Source organism: Salmo trutta, chromosome 26 (genome assembly GCF_901001165.1).
Source record: "Salmo trutta chromosome 26, fSalTru1.1, whole genome shotgun sequence".
NCBI lineage: Eukaryota > Metazoa > Chordata > Actinopteri > Salmoniformes > Salmonidae > Salmo > Salmo trutta.
Genome location: NC_042982.1, coordinates 26,405,553 through 26,419,549, shown reverse-complemented (window position 1 = coordinate 26,419,549; position 13,997 = coordinate 26,405,553). Strand labels below are relative to the sequence as shown.

The 13,997-nt window shown below is 42.7% G+C and overlaps 1 protein-coding gene across 1 annotated transcript; it reads left to right on the top strand.

Moving 5' to 3' along the window:
- The first annotated feature begins 234 nt into the window (after positions 1–234).
- LOC115163540 (ATP-sensitive inward rectifier potassium channel 1-like) lies at positions 235–11,093 on the top strand. The gene is made up of 2 exons (XM_029715530.1): positions 235–375; positions 9,610–11,093. The coding sequence occupies exon 2, from the start codon at positions 9,627–9,629 to the stop codon at positions 10,725–10,727; it is 1,101 nt and encodes a 366-aa protein (XP_029571390.1). The 5' UTR covers positions 235–375; positions 9,610–9,626; the 3' UTR covers positions 10,728–11,093.
- Positions 11,094–13,997: the final 2,904 nt, after the last annotated feature.

The following is a 13,997-nucleotide window of genomic DNA, read 5'->3' as shown; positions in this document are numbered from 1 at the left end:
ATCTAGACATTGAGAGCCCTGCCCAAGACACAGGTGGGGTAGCAGGGGGCAGTCAGGCTGGACCTGGGTACTGGCGCTGTGTGGGGTAAACACATGTCCACGCAACAGTCCTGCTGGAGGGCTGTACGGGTAGCTTACTTTATGTTTGTGTGTAAATATCACCTGATGTGATTCCAATCCCAAGTTTTATAAAAGCACACACATCTGTAGCACTGAGAGAGCTGTCAGAACACTAACTACAGTTCAAAGAGCACACCATCAGAGACTGGCTGAGAGACGGAGACAGAGGGGATCCCGTGTGCAACACAACTTTATATTTCCACAGTTTCCACACTGACAGGATCTCATCTTCTGTAGTTGGACCATTATCATCCAGTGAGTACTTGGTATTCTCCTGTTATAACAACAGTGTAATAATGATGTCTATCATGTTTAAATGCACTCACTTTGAGCCTAGGGTGAGCTTGTCGTGTTACAGCTACTCTCTCCTACAAATATGTGTTGCATATATTTTTATTTGGCATTCCGCTAATGTTCTTCTTGCTTCCAAGAAGCACTACTTCCCAAAACACTATCAGTGAAAAGTGACATGTCTGCTAGTAAACATATTGTATTTAATTGTATTTTATTTAACCTTTATTTAACTAGGCAAGTCAGTTAAGAACAAATTCTTAATGGGATTGATCTGACTCCACTCCAAACTTTCTATGCAGGTGCATGTATTGGCTAGTTTGTGGTCTTGTAAATTGTTGAGGATCTTAACATTAAAAGGAAATGGTCTTGGGAGAAATATTTGTTTTATTGTTATTGTTATTTGAGATATTTACAATAACCACAGTTTCTCTTTCAAAAGGGGAACATAATTTGCAAACTTTCTGACCTCACTGTAGAAGCAAATTATACAACATCTGCTTACATTTATCAGTGTAAATATTGAGTGAAGTATTTAATTGGCTCAAACAATAAAATGTGAATAAATGTAGTCATAACATTGCACTTAATCACAAACTGATGATTACAAGGGTGGAAATGGTCCCTATTACCTTGTCATTGGTTGCAGAACAGTGTGTAATATGCCGAAATAAATGATTATATGATTTTCCAGAGGAAATCATTCATTGTTGAAGAGTTATTACTGAAATGACAACTGAACCATACAATACTAATACAAGTATCACTATTTCAAAAGTATATTATTGTAATGCATCAGCCAAGGATCGTATCAAAGTAAACCTCAAATGATCTCAGAATTTGTTTCATAATGTTACAGTAACAACGCAGAAGAAATAATGATTAGGTGTGAAAGGGTTGTGAGGTCCAGAGAGAAAAGCTTCACAACAGAACATAGTGTGTGATTATTGGATTGTTGTTTGTGAAAGACAGGACGCTTCCAAGCATTGAGCGTAGAAACAAACGCACCAGCTTATGGCACTGGGAATTTTGTGCACAACACTCCCTAACAAGCACACCACCATCCAACTCAGTGTTTGGCCTAACAACTGCACCACCCTGTCCCTGTAAATAGCCCAACCAACCAACCAACCACCTACCTCATTCTCATATTTGTTTTTGTTTTTCTGCTGTTTTGCACACCAGTATTTCTACTTGCACATCCTCATCTGCACATCTATCACTCCAGTGTAAATTGTTAAATTGTAATTACTTTGCCACTATTGGCCTATTTATTGCTTTACCTCCTTACTTAATTTGCACACACTGTATACAGATTTTCTATTGTGTTATTGACTGTACGATTGTTTGTCCCATGTGTAACTTGGTGTTGTTTTTGTTGCACTGCTTTGCTTTATCTTTGCCAGGTCGCAGTTGTAAATGAGAACTTGTTCTCAACTTGCCTACCAGGTTAAATAAAGGTGAAATAAAAATGTACAAAAAAAAAATCCAACTCAGTATTTGGCATAGCTGGGCAGCAACACAGGGCAGATTTATTCAGAAAACTCCGATGCCTTTAATCTTGTGTCACACCCTGATCTGTTTCACCTGTCCTTGTGCTTGTCTCCACCCCTCCAGGCCCATATTCCTCACTTATCCTCTGTCTGTGCCAGTTCGTCTTGTTTGTCAGCGTGCAAATGAAATAAAATAAAAGTTTATTTGTCACCTGCGCAGAATACAACAGGTGTAGACCTTCCAGTGAAATGCTTACCTACAGGCTCTAACCAATAGTGCAAAAAAGGTATTAGGTGAACATTAGGTAAGTAAAGAAATAAAAACAACAGTAAAAAGACAGTGAAAAATAACAGTAGCGAGGCTACATACAGGTACCGGTTAGTCAGGCTGATTGAGGTAGTATGTACATGTAGATATGGTTAAAGTGACTATGCATATATGATGAACAGAGAGTAGCAGTAGTGTAAAAGAGGGGTTGGCGGGTGGTGGGTGGCGGGACACAATGCAGATAGCCCAGTTAACCAATGCACGGGGCAGTGGTTGGTCGGGCCAATTGAGGTAGTTTGTACAGTGGGGGAAAAAAGTATTTGATCTCCTGCTGATTTTGTACGTTTGCCCACTGACAAAGAAAGGATCAGTCTATAATTTTAACGGTAGGTTTATTTGAACAGCGAGAGACAGAATAACAACAAAAATATCCAGAAAAACGCATGTCAAAAATGTTATTAATTGATTTGCATTTTAATGAGGGAAATAAGTATTTGACCCCCTCTCAATCAGAAAGATTTCTGGCTCCCAGGTGTATTTTATACAGGTAACGAGCTGAGATTAGGAGCACACTCTTAAAGGGAGTGCTCCTAACCGCAGCTTGTTACCTGTAAAAAAGACACCGGTCCACAGAAGCAATCAAATAATCAGATTCCAAACTCTCCACCATGGCCAAGACCAAAGAGCTCTCCAAGGATGTCAAGGACAAGATTGTAGACCTACACAAGGCTGGAATGGGCAACAAGACCATCGCCAAGCAGCTTGGTGAGAAGGTGACAACATTTGGTGCGATTATTCGCAAATGGAAGAAACACAAAAGAACTGTCAATATCCCTCGGCCTGGGGCTCCATGCAAGATCTCTCCTTGTGGAGTTGCAATGATCATGAGAACGGTGAGGAATCAGCCCAGAACTACACGGGAAGAGCTTGTCAATGATCTCAAGGCAGCTGGGACCATAGTCACCAAGAAAACAATTGGTAAGACACTACGCCGTGAAGGACTGAAATCCTGCAGCGCCCACAAGGTCCCCCTGCTCAAGAAAACATATACATGCCCGTCTGAAGTTTGCCAATGAACATCTGAATGACTCAGAGGACAACTGGTGAAACTGTTGTGGTCAGATGAGACCAAAATGGAGCTCTTTGGCATCAACTCAACTCGCCGTGTTTGGAGGAGGAGGAATGCTGCCTATGACCCCAAGAACACCATCTCCACCGTCAAACATGGAGGGGGAAACATTATGCTTTGGGGGTGTTTTTCTGCTAAGGGGACAGGACAACTTCACCGCATCAAAGGGACGATGGACGGGGCCATGTACCGTCAAATCTTGGGTGAGAACCTCCTTCCCTCAGCCAGGGTATTGAAAATGGGTCGTGGATGGGTATTCCAGCATGACAATGACCCAACACACACGGCCAAGGCAACAAAGGAGTGGCTCAAGAAGAAGCACATTAAGGTCCTGGAGTAGCCTAGCCAGTCTCCAGACCTTAATCCCATCGAAAATCTGTGGAGGGAGCTGAAGGTTTGAGTTGCCAAATGTCAGCCTCGAAACCTTAATAACTTGAAGGTCTGCAAAGAGGAGTGGGACAAAATCCCTCCTGAGATGTGTGCAAACCTGGTGGCCAACTACAAGAAACGTCTGACCTCTGTGATTGCCAACAAGGGTTTTGCCACCAAGTACTAAGTCATGTCTTGCAGAGGGGTCAAATACTTATTTCCCTCATGAAAATACAAATCATTTTATAACATTTTTGGCATGAGTTTTTCTGTATTTTTTTGTTGTTATTCTGTCTCTCACTGTTCAAATAAACCTACCATTAAAATTATAGACTGATCATTTCTTTGTAAGTGGGCAAACGTACAAAATCAGCAGGGGATCAAATACTTTTTTCCCCCACTGTACATGAATCTATAGTTAAAGTGATTATGCATATATGATAAACAGAGAGTAGCAGCAGCGTAAAATAGGGGTCGGGGGGCACACAATGCAAATTGTCTGGGTAGGCATTTGATTAGCTGTTCAGGAGTCTTATGGGTTGTGGGTAAAAACTGTTGAGAAGCCTTTTTGTCCTAGACTTGGCACTCCAGTACCGCTTGACATGCGGTAGTAGAGAGAACAGTCTATGACGGGGGTGACTGGGGTCTTTGACAATTTTAGGGCCTTCCTCTGACACCGCCTGGTGTCGAGGTCCTGGAAGGCAGGCAGCTTAGCCCCAGTGATGTACTGGGCTGTACGCTTTACCCTCTGCAGTGCCTTTTGGTCAGAGGCTGAGGAATTGCCGTACCAGGCAGTGATGCAACCCGTAAGGATGCTCTCGATGTTGCAGCTGTAGTAACTTTTGAGTATCTGAGGACCCATGCCAAATCTTTTTAGTTTCCTGAGGGGGTTAGGGTTAGGGTTAGGCCTTGGCGTTTTCATGACTCTCTTGGTGTGTTTGGACCGTTCTAGATTATTGGTGATGTGGACACCAAGGAACTTGAAGCTCTCAACTTGCTCCACTACAGCCCCGTCGATGAGAATGGGGGCGTGCTCGGTCCTCCTTTTCCTGTAGTCCACAATCATCTCCTTAGTCTTGGTTACGTTGCAGGATAGATTGTTATTCTGGCACCAGCCGGCCAGGTCACTGACCTCCTCCCTATAGGCTGTCTCGTCGTTGTTGGTGATCAGGCCTACCACTGTTGTGTCGTCTGCAAACTTAATGATGGTGTTGGAGTCATTTCTGGTCATGCAGTCGTGGGTGAACAGGGAGTACAGGAGGGGACAGAGCACGCACCCCTGGGGGTGATCCAGTGTTGAGGATCAGCGTGGCAGATGTGTTGCTACCTACACTCACCACCTGGGGGCAGCCCGCCAGGAAGTCCAGGATCCAGTTGCAGAGGAAGGTGTTTAGTCCCAGGATCCTTAGCTTCGTGATGAGCTTTGAGGGCACTATGATGTTGAATGCTGAGCTGTAGTCAATGAATAGCATTCTCACATAGGTGTTCCTTTTGTCCAGGCGGGAAAGGGCAGTGTGGAGTGCAATAGAGTTTGCATCATCTGTGTATCTGTTTGGACGGTATGCAAATTGGAGTGGGTCTAGGGTTTCTGGGATAATGGTGTTGATGTGAGCCATTACCAGCCTTTCAAAGCACTTCATGGCTACAGACGTGAGTGCTACGAGTCTGTAGTCATTTAGGCAGGTTGCCTTCTTGTTCTTGGGCACGGGGCCTATGGTGGTCTGCTTGAAACATGTTGGTATTACAGACTATCAGGGAGGGGTTGAAAATGTCAGTGAAGACACTTGCCAGTTGGTCAACACATGCCCAGAGCACACGTCCTGGTAATCTGTCTGGCCCCGCAGCCTTGTGAATGTTGACCTGTTTAAAGGTACATAGGTTACGGAGAGCGTGATCACACAGTCGTCCGGAACAGCTGATGCTCTCATTAATGTTTCAGTGTTGCTTGCCTCGAAGCGACCATAGAAGTGATTTAGCTCGTCTGGTAGGCTCGTGTCACTGGGCAGCTTGCAGCTGTGATTCCCTTTGTAGTCTGTAATAGTTTGCAAGCCCTGCCACATAAGACGAGCGTTGGAGCCTGTGTAGTACGATTCAATCTTAGCCCTGTATTGACTCTTTGCCTGTTTGATGGTTCGTCGCAGGGCATAGCAGGATTTCTTATAAACTTCCAGGTTAGAGTCCCGCACCTTGAAAGCGGCAGCTCTACCCTTTAGCTCAGTGCGAATGTTGCCTGTAATCCATGGCTTCTGGTTGGGGTATGTATGTACAGTCACTGTGGGGACGACGTCCTCGATGCACATTTTGATAAAGCCAGTGACTGATGTGGTGTTCTCCTCAATGCCATCGGAAGAATCCCGAAACATGTTCCAGTCTGTGATAGGTAAAAAACAGTCATGTAGTTTAGCATCTGCTTCATCTGACCACTTTTTTATAGTCACTGGTACTTCCTGCTTAAATTTTTGCTTGTAAGCAGGAATCAAGAGGATAGAGTTGTGGTCGGATTTACCAAATGGAGGGCGAGGGAGAGCTTTGTACTCGTCTCTGTGTGTGGAGTACAGGTGATCTAGAATTGTTTTCCCTCTGGTTGCACATTTAACTTGTTGATGGAAATTTGGTAGTACTGATTTAAGTTTCCCTGCATTAAAGTCTCCGGCCACTAGGAGCGCCACCTCTGGGTGAGTGGTTTCCTGTTTGTTTATTTCCTTATACAGCTGACTGAGTGTGGTCTTAGTGCCAGCATTTGTCTGTGGTGGTAAATAAACAGCCACGAAAAGTATAGCTGAAAACTCTCTAGGCAAGTAGTGTAGCCTGCAATTTATCACCAGATACTCTATTTCAGGCGAGCAAAATCTAGAGACAGATAGATTTCGTGCACCAGCTGTTGTTTACAAAAAGCCCCCCCTCGTCTTACCGGAGTGTGCTGTATCTTGCAGGTGCAGCGTATATCCCGCTAGCTGAAAATCCATGTCATCATTCAGCCCCGATTCCGTGAAACATAGGATATTACAGTTTTTGATGTCCCGTTGGTAGGATATTCGTGTTCGTACCTTGTCTAATTTATTGTCCAATGATTGCACATTGGCGAGTAATATTGACGGTAACGGCAGCTGCTTTCCCACTCGCCTTCTGCGGATCCTCATGAGGCATCCCACTCTGTGTCCTCTGTACCTGCGTCTCTTCCTCTTGCAAATAACTGGGATGTTGGCCTTGTCGGGTGTTCGGAGAATGTCCTGTACGTCCTACTTGTTGAAGAGAAAATCTTTGTCTAATCCGAAGTGAGTGATCGCTGTCCTGATATCCAGAAGCTTTTTTTGCCCAGTCAGCTCCTGTCTTTTCCCAGCCTCTCTTTTTCTCGTCCTCCTGGTTTTTGACCCTTGCCTGTCCTGACCCTGTACCCGCCCGCCTGACCACTCTGCCTGTCCCTGACCCTGAGCTTGCCTGCCGTCCTGCACCTTTGCTACTACTCTGGATAATCGACCCCTTCCTGCCTTGACTTGTTGTTTGCCTGCCCCTGGTGTTACAATAAAACATTGTTACTTCACACAGTCTGCACTTTGGTCTTACCTTGATTCCTGATATCTTGCCAGGGACCATCAATCAAATAATTCTGTGCTTTCTACAGTTGAAGTCGGAAGTTTACATACACTTACTGTAGGTTGCAGTCATTAAAACTTGTTTTTCAACCACTCCACAAATTACTTGTTAACACACTATAGTTTTGGCAAGTCGGTTAGGACATCGACTTTGTGCATGACACAAGTCATTTTTCCAACAATTGTTTACAGACAGATTATTTCACTTATAATTCACTGTATCACAATTCCAGTGGGTCAGAAGTCTACATACACTAAGTTGACTATGCCTTCAAACAGCTTGGAAAATTTTAGGAAATTATGTCATGGCTTTAGAAGCTTCTGATAGGCTAATTGACATAATTTGAGTCAATTGGAGGTGTACCTGTGGATGTATTTCAAGGCCTACCTTCAAAATCAGTGCCTCTTTGCTTGACATCATGGGAAAATCAAAAGAAATCAGCCAAGACCTCAGAAAAGAAATTGTAGACCTCCACAAGTCTGGTTCATCCTTGGGAGCAATTTCCAAATACCTGAAGGTACCACGTTCATCTGTACAAACAGTAGTACGCAAGTATATACACCATGGGACCACGCAGTCATCATTCAGCTCATGAAGGAGACGCATTCTGTCTCCTAGAGATGAATGTACTTTGGTGCGAAAAGTGCAAATCCATCCCAGAACAACAGCAAAGGACCTTGTGAAGATGCTGGAGGAAACAGGTACAAAAGTATCTATATCCACAGTAAAACGAGACTTATATTTACATTTACATTTTAGTCATTTAGCAGACGCTCTTATCCAGAGCGACTTACAGTAGTGAATGCATACATTTCATTTCATTACATGCATTTTTTTTGTACTTTTTTTGTACTTATATCAACATAACCTGAAAGGCCGCTCAGCAAGGAAGAAGCCACTGCTCCAAAACGGCCATAAAAAAGCCAGACTACAGTTTGCAGCTGCACATGGGGACAAAGATCATACTTTTTGGAGAAATGTCCTCTGGTCTGATGAAACAAAAATAGAACTGTTTGGCCATATTGCCCATTGTTATGTTTGGAGGAAAAAGGGGGAGGCTTGCAAGTCTAAGAACGCCAAAGCCCTGACCTCAATCCAATAGAACATTTGTGGGCAGAACTGAAAAAGAGTGTGCAAGCAAGGAGGCCTACAAACCTGACTCAGTTACACCAGCTCTGTCAGGAGGAATGGGCCAAAATTCACCCAACTTATTGTGGTAAGCTTGTGGAGGACTACCTGAAACGTTTGACCCAAGTTAAACAATTTAAAGGCAATGCTATCAAATACTAATTGTGTGTATGTAAACTTCTGACTCACTGGGAATGTGATGAAATAAATAAAAGCTGAAATAAATCATTATCTCAACTATTATTATGACATTTCACATTCTTAAAATAAAGGGGTGATCCTAACTGACCTAAAACAGGGAATTTTTACTAGGATGAAATGTCAGGAATTGTGAAAAACTGAGTGTAAATGTATTTGGCTAAAGTGTATGGAAAATTCCGACTTCAACTGTATATAGTTGTAGTAGGCTAGATGTTTTTAGGAAGGTTATGATTATCTGACTGATTTTGGCCAGTGGAGTGAGCTATTTCAACAATAACTTTTTCTCTAATGACTTGGGGTCTTAACTATGGCATGTGCCCAGGATTACAGGATTGCAGGATTTACGTGTAGATTCACATGTGCAAGTGATGCATAGCAACTGCTAGTAACTAGAGCAACACTTTAAGTAAGTAATAAGACTGATGGTTGGGGCAGATGAAATCATTTAATTGATCATAGACTGACAGGGGCGTTTGTGCTACTAAATTGTTTCACATAATTATATTTTGATGAGAATTATGGTCAGTGGGACTTTTACCTTGTGTTTTACCTAATTAGTTCAGTAACGATGTGTGAAATTAAGAATTAAGAACTCCATTATCTCTTACATCCTCTTAAAGACCAATGCTTGGTTTGTCATTATTGCTTTTAGAAAGTTGTGAATGGCAGAAATTTCATTTGAAGAACAATGATATTGAAGGAAAATTACATTATTTATCACTGAATTCTAGTTTATAATTTGTTACATTCAATTCAAAGCATCCAAGAGCCTTGAACAAAATATAAATATTTAGTCTGCATTTTTAAGACACCTTTAATTTCATGACTGGGATACAGGGAGGTATAGGTTACAGGGTCGGATGAAGGTTTATCTTTGAAGATTAAACATTTAATGAAAAACTCCAGTATTCTGTATTAATAGTATCCAGTCTGTATATATCTAACAGTTCTTGGATGACAAGGATATTGATTTATTTGTCTGGGTGTGTTAAATAACAAATTGTCCTCTCTAACAGACGACAGCACCTAGACAATGGTGTTTGGCATCCGGAAGCGCATCCAGGACCACCTGGTGGAGCGAAGAATCCGCAGAACCCGGCTGGTGACCAAAGATGGCCACTGCAACATTGAATTCGGCAACGTGAAGTACGGCAACCATTTTGCCTTCCTCGTGGACTTCTGGACAACCTTCGTGGAGTTCCGCTGGCGCTTTGTCCTCTTCTTCTTCATCGCCTCATTCACCCTGAGCTGGTTCATCTTCAGCCTGCTGTGGTTCTGGATCGCTCGGAACAACGGGGACCTGACGTGGCAGAACCCCCCAAGCAACCACACCCCCTGTATGTGGAACGTCTACGGTCTCACTACGGCCTTCCTCTTCTCCCTGGAGACCCAGACCACCATCGGGTATGGTGTACGCGCTGTCACCCCCCAATGTCCTGGTGCCGTAGCGCTCATCATTATCCAGACTCTCATAGGGGCCCTCATACACTGTTTCATGTGTGGAATCATTGTGTCCAAGATATCCCTCCCTAAGAAAAGGGCCAAGACCATCTCATTCAGTGAGATGGCTGTCATCTGTCCTAAGAAGGACTTCCTTTGCCTTATGATAAGAGTGGCCAACTTACGCAAGACCCTGATGATCGGGAGCCAGATCTACGGCAAGCTGTTGAGGACAACAGTCAAACCCGACGGGGAGACAATCATCATGGACCAGGTGAACATTGAGTTCATGATGGATGCTGGGAAGGACAACCTCTTCTTTGTGTGCCCTCTCACACTCTACCATGTGATTGACAAGACTAGCCCTTTCTTTGAGATGGCAGTGGACACTCTCCGTAAGCAGGAGTTTGAGCTGGTGGTCTTTCTGGAGGGCACAGCCGAGACCACCAGCTCAGCCTGCCAGGTCAGGACTTCCTTCATTCCTCAGGAGATCATGTGGGGTTACAACTTCCTACCCATCATCTCCCGCAGCAAAGAGGGCAAGTACAGAGTGGACTTCTCCAACTTCTCCAAGGTAGTGTCCGTGGCCACTGCACACTGTGCCTACTGCTTCCACAACATAATGGGACACCACCTCCCCTCCATTAATGCAATCGACAATGTTGGATTTGAAGTTATTGATATCCTAGAATAATTTAATATAACCGAGATGTGAACTTTTGGATGGCAATTTGTGAATAATTGTTTTTATCTTGTAATATTTATATATACGGTAGGGTCTGAAATGATTGACACCCTTTATAAAGATGACCAATAGTGACTATAAAAAAATGTATTCAAATACTGAGCTATAATTTTTGCAATTATATTATTTTATACTAAGAAAATTGCTCAGAGAAAGAGATTTTGTTTAACAAGTAATATATTGGGGTCAAAAGTATTGACATCCCTAAGATTCTTATATATAAAGTAGTCAAACGTTAAGCATTTGTTTCCATATTCCTAGCATGCAATGACTACATCAAGCTTGTGACTCTACAAACTTGTTGGATGTATTTGCAGTTTGTCTTGGTTGTGTTTCAGAGTATTTTGAGCCCAACAGAAATTAATGGTAAATAATGTATTGTGTCATTCTGGAGTGAGTTCTATTGTAAATAAGAATATAATATGTTTCTGAACACTTCTACATTATTGTGAATGGTACCATGATTAGAAATAATCCTGAATATATCGTGAATAATGATGAGTGAGAAAGTTACCCAGGGTCAAAGATCATACCCCTAGACATGCTAACCTCTCACCATTACCATCTTGACCCTCTGACCCTCTACTTCGTTCAAGAGACTTAAAAAGCTGAAATATTTTATGCCTTGCAGAGATGTGGCTGTATGACTATGTACGTAGGACTCTGCTGTTTCTCCTTTCAGCGGCATAGTCGGATGAAGGCAGCCTCTGGCAAGTCCAAAGGGGTCCTCTGCTTCCAGTGTGAAGGAAATCTTTAGCCTTTGCTCAACTGATATAGAATACCTCATAGTAAGCTGCAGACCCTTTTATCTACCAAGAGAGTTCTCATCTGTAATCATTACGGCCATATATATATCCCTCCACAAGCCAATATCACTCTGAAACTCAACAAACTGTATGAGACCATAAACAAACAAGAAACTGCACACCAACTGATAGGTGCACACCTCCCACTGTATCTGGAACCTGGACTTCCTGACGGGACGGCCCCAGGTGGTGAGGGTAGGCAACAACACCTTGGCTATGCTGGCCATCAACGCAGGGGCCCCTCAAGGGTGTGTGCTTAGTTCCCTCCTGTACTCCCTGTTCACCCACAACTGTGTGGCCATACACGACACCAACACCATCATTACGTTTGCTGGAGACACAACTGTGGTAGGCCTGATCATCGATGGCAATGAGACAAGATTTACAGGGATGAGGTCAGAGACTGGGCAGTGTGGGGCCATGACAACAACCTCTCCCTAAACATCAGTAAGACCAAGGAGCTGATCGTGGACTACAGGAGAAATAGGGGAGAGCACGCCCTTCATCCACATCGATGGGGCTTTTGTGGAGCGGTTTGAGAGCTTCAAGTTACTTGGCGTCCACATCACTAAGAGCTTAACATGGTCCACACCCCCCGCAAAGTCGTGAAGAGGGCACAAAAAATTGGCGAAGACCCCATCCACCCAAGCCATTGACTGTTCACTCTGCTACCGTCTGGCAAACGGTACCGGAGCATCGGCTCTCTGACCAACAGGCTCCGAGACAGCTTCTACCCCCAAGCCATAAAACTGCTAAATAGCCATAAGACTACTAAATAATTCATATATAAACGGAGTGTACAAAACATTAGTAAGATCTTCCTAATATTGAATTGCACCCCCTTTTGCCCTCAGAACAGCCAGAACAGCCTCAATTCAGTTGTGTCAAGTTGTGATACACAAAGGAAACTGTTGAGTGTGAAAAACCCAGCAGCCTTGCATTTCTCCATACACTCAAACTGGTGCGCCTGGCACCTAATACCATACCCCATTCAAAGGCACTTAAATATTTTGTCTTGTTCATTCACTGTCTGAATTGCACACATACAAAATCCATGTCTTAATTTTTTGTCATTTAGCAAACGCTCTTATCCAGATTGACTTACAGTAGTGAGTGCATACATTTTTCATGCTGGTCCCCTGTGGGTATCGAACCATGTTCTACCAACTGAGCCACACTGGACTATCTTTAACCTGTCTCCTCTTCATCTACACTTATTGAAGTGGATTTCATAAGTGTCATCAACAAGGGATCATATCTTTCACCTGGATTCACCTGGTCAGTCTATGTCATGAAAAGAGCTGGTGGTCCTATTGTTTTGTATATTCAGTGTAAACACACGAAATACACACTCACTACACTGACACTCTCACACGAAACCCACACACATGCACATAACACACACACCCATACCGACCACACAAACACACATATACACACACACACGCATAACAACACAACACAAACACACACACACATACACACAGACACACGCAAACATACACACACACACACACACACACTTTTACACTCATTTGCTCTGTTCTTTATTTTACTCTTATTATCTATCCTGATACTTATCCTTCTTTTATGTACATATCTACCTCAAATACCTTGTTATTATCTATCCTGATACTTATCCTTCCTTTATGTACATATCTACCTCAAATACCTTGTTATTATCTATCCTGATACTTATCCTTCCTTTATGTACATATCTACCTCAAATACCTTGTTATTATCTATCCTGATACTTATCCTTCCTTTATGTACATATCTACCTCAAATACCTTGTTATTATCTATTCTGATACTTATCCTTCCTTTATGTACATATCTACCTCAAATACTTCATACCCCTGCACGTTGATCTGGTACTGGTACTCCCTGTATATACTGTAGCTCCATTCTTGTGTATTTTACTCCTCTTGTGTACTTTTTAACTCTGCATCGTTGGGAAGTGCTTGTAAGTAAGCATTTCACGGTTAAGGCTACACCCGTTGTTTTCGGTGCATGTGACAAATATAATTTGATTTGATTTACTCTAACTTGATTGATAGCCTGAAATGGCTTCTTGGTAGCTAGTTATAAAGTTGGGAGATTGGGAACTATAATAAAATTGCTAGGTGGCTAGTAGTATTACAGAGAAACAACAACAAAAATGCACTTCTTTTAATCGGACAAATCTGAGGTGACACGTGCACCTATGGGCATGACGTCTTGGATTATTATTATAGTTATTTATTTTTTTGCCGTTATTGTTGATGTAATTATCTCACTTCACTTTAGCAACATTTGCTTTGTCATTCATGCTAATAAAGCTTATCTGTATCTCAATCTCATGTGTCCTTAGGAATGTACTCAATCAATCAATCAAATGTATTTATAAAGCCCTTACATCAGCTGATGTCACA

Coding starts and splice junctions, on each gene's coding strand:
- LOC115163540 (XM_029715530.1), top strand. CDS start 9,627: ATGGTGTTTGGCATCCGGAAGCGCATCCAGGACCACCTGGTGGAGCGA.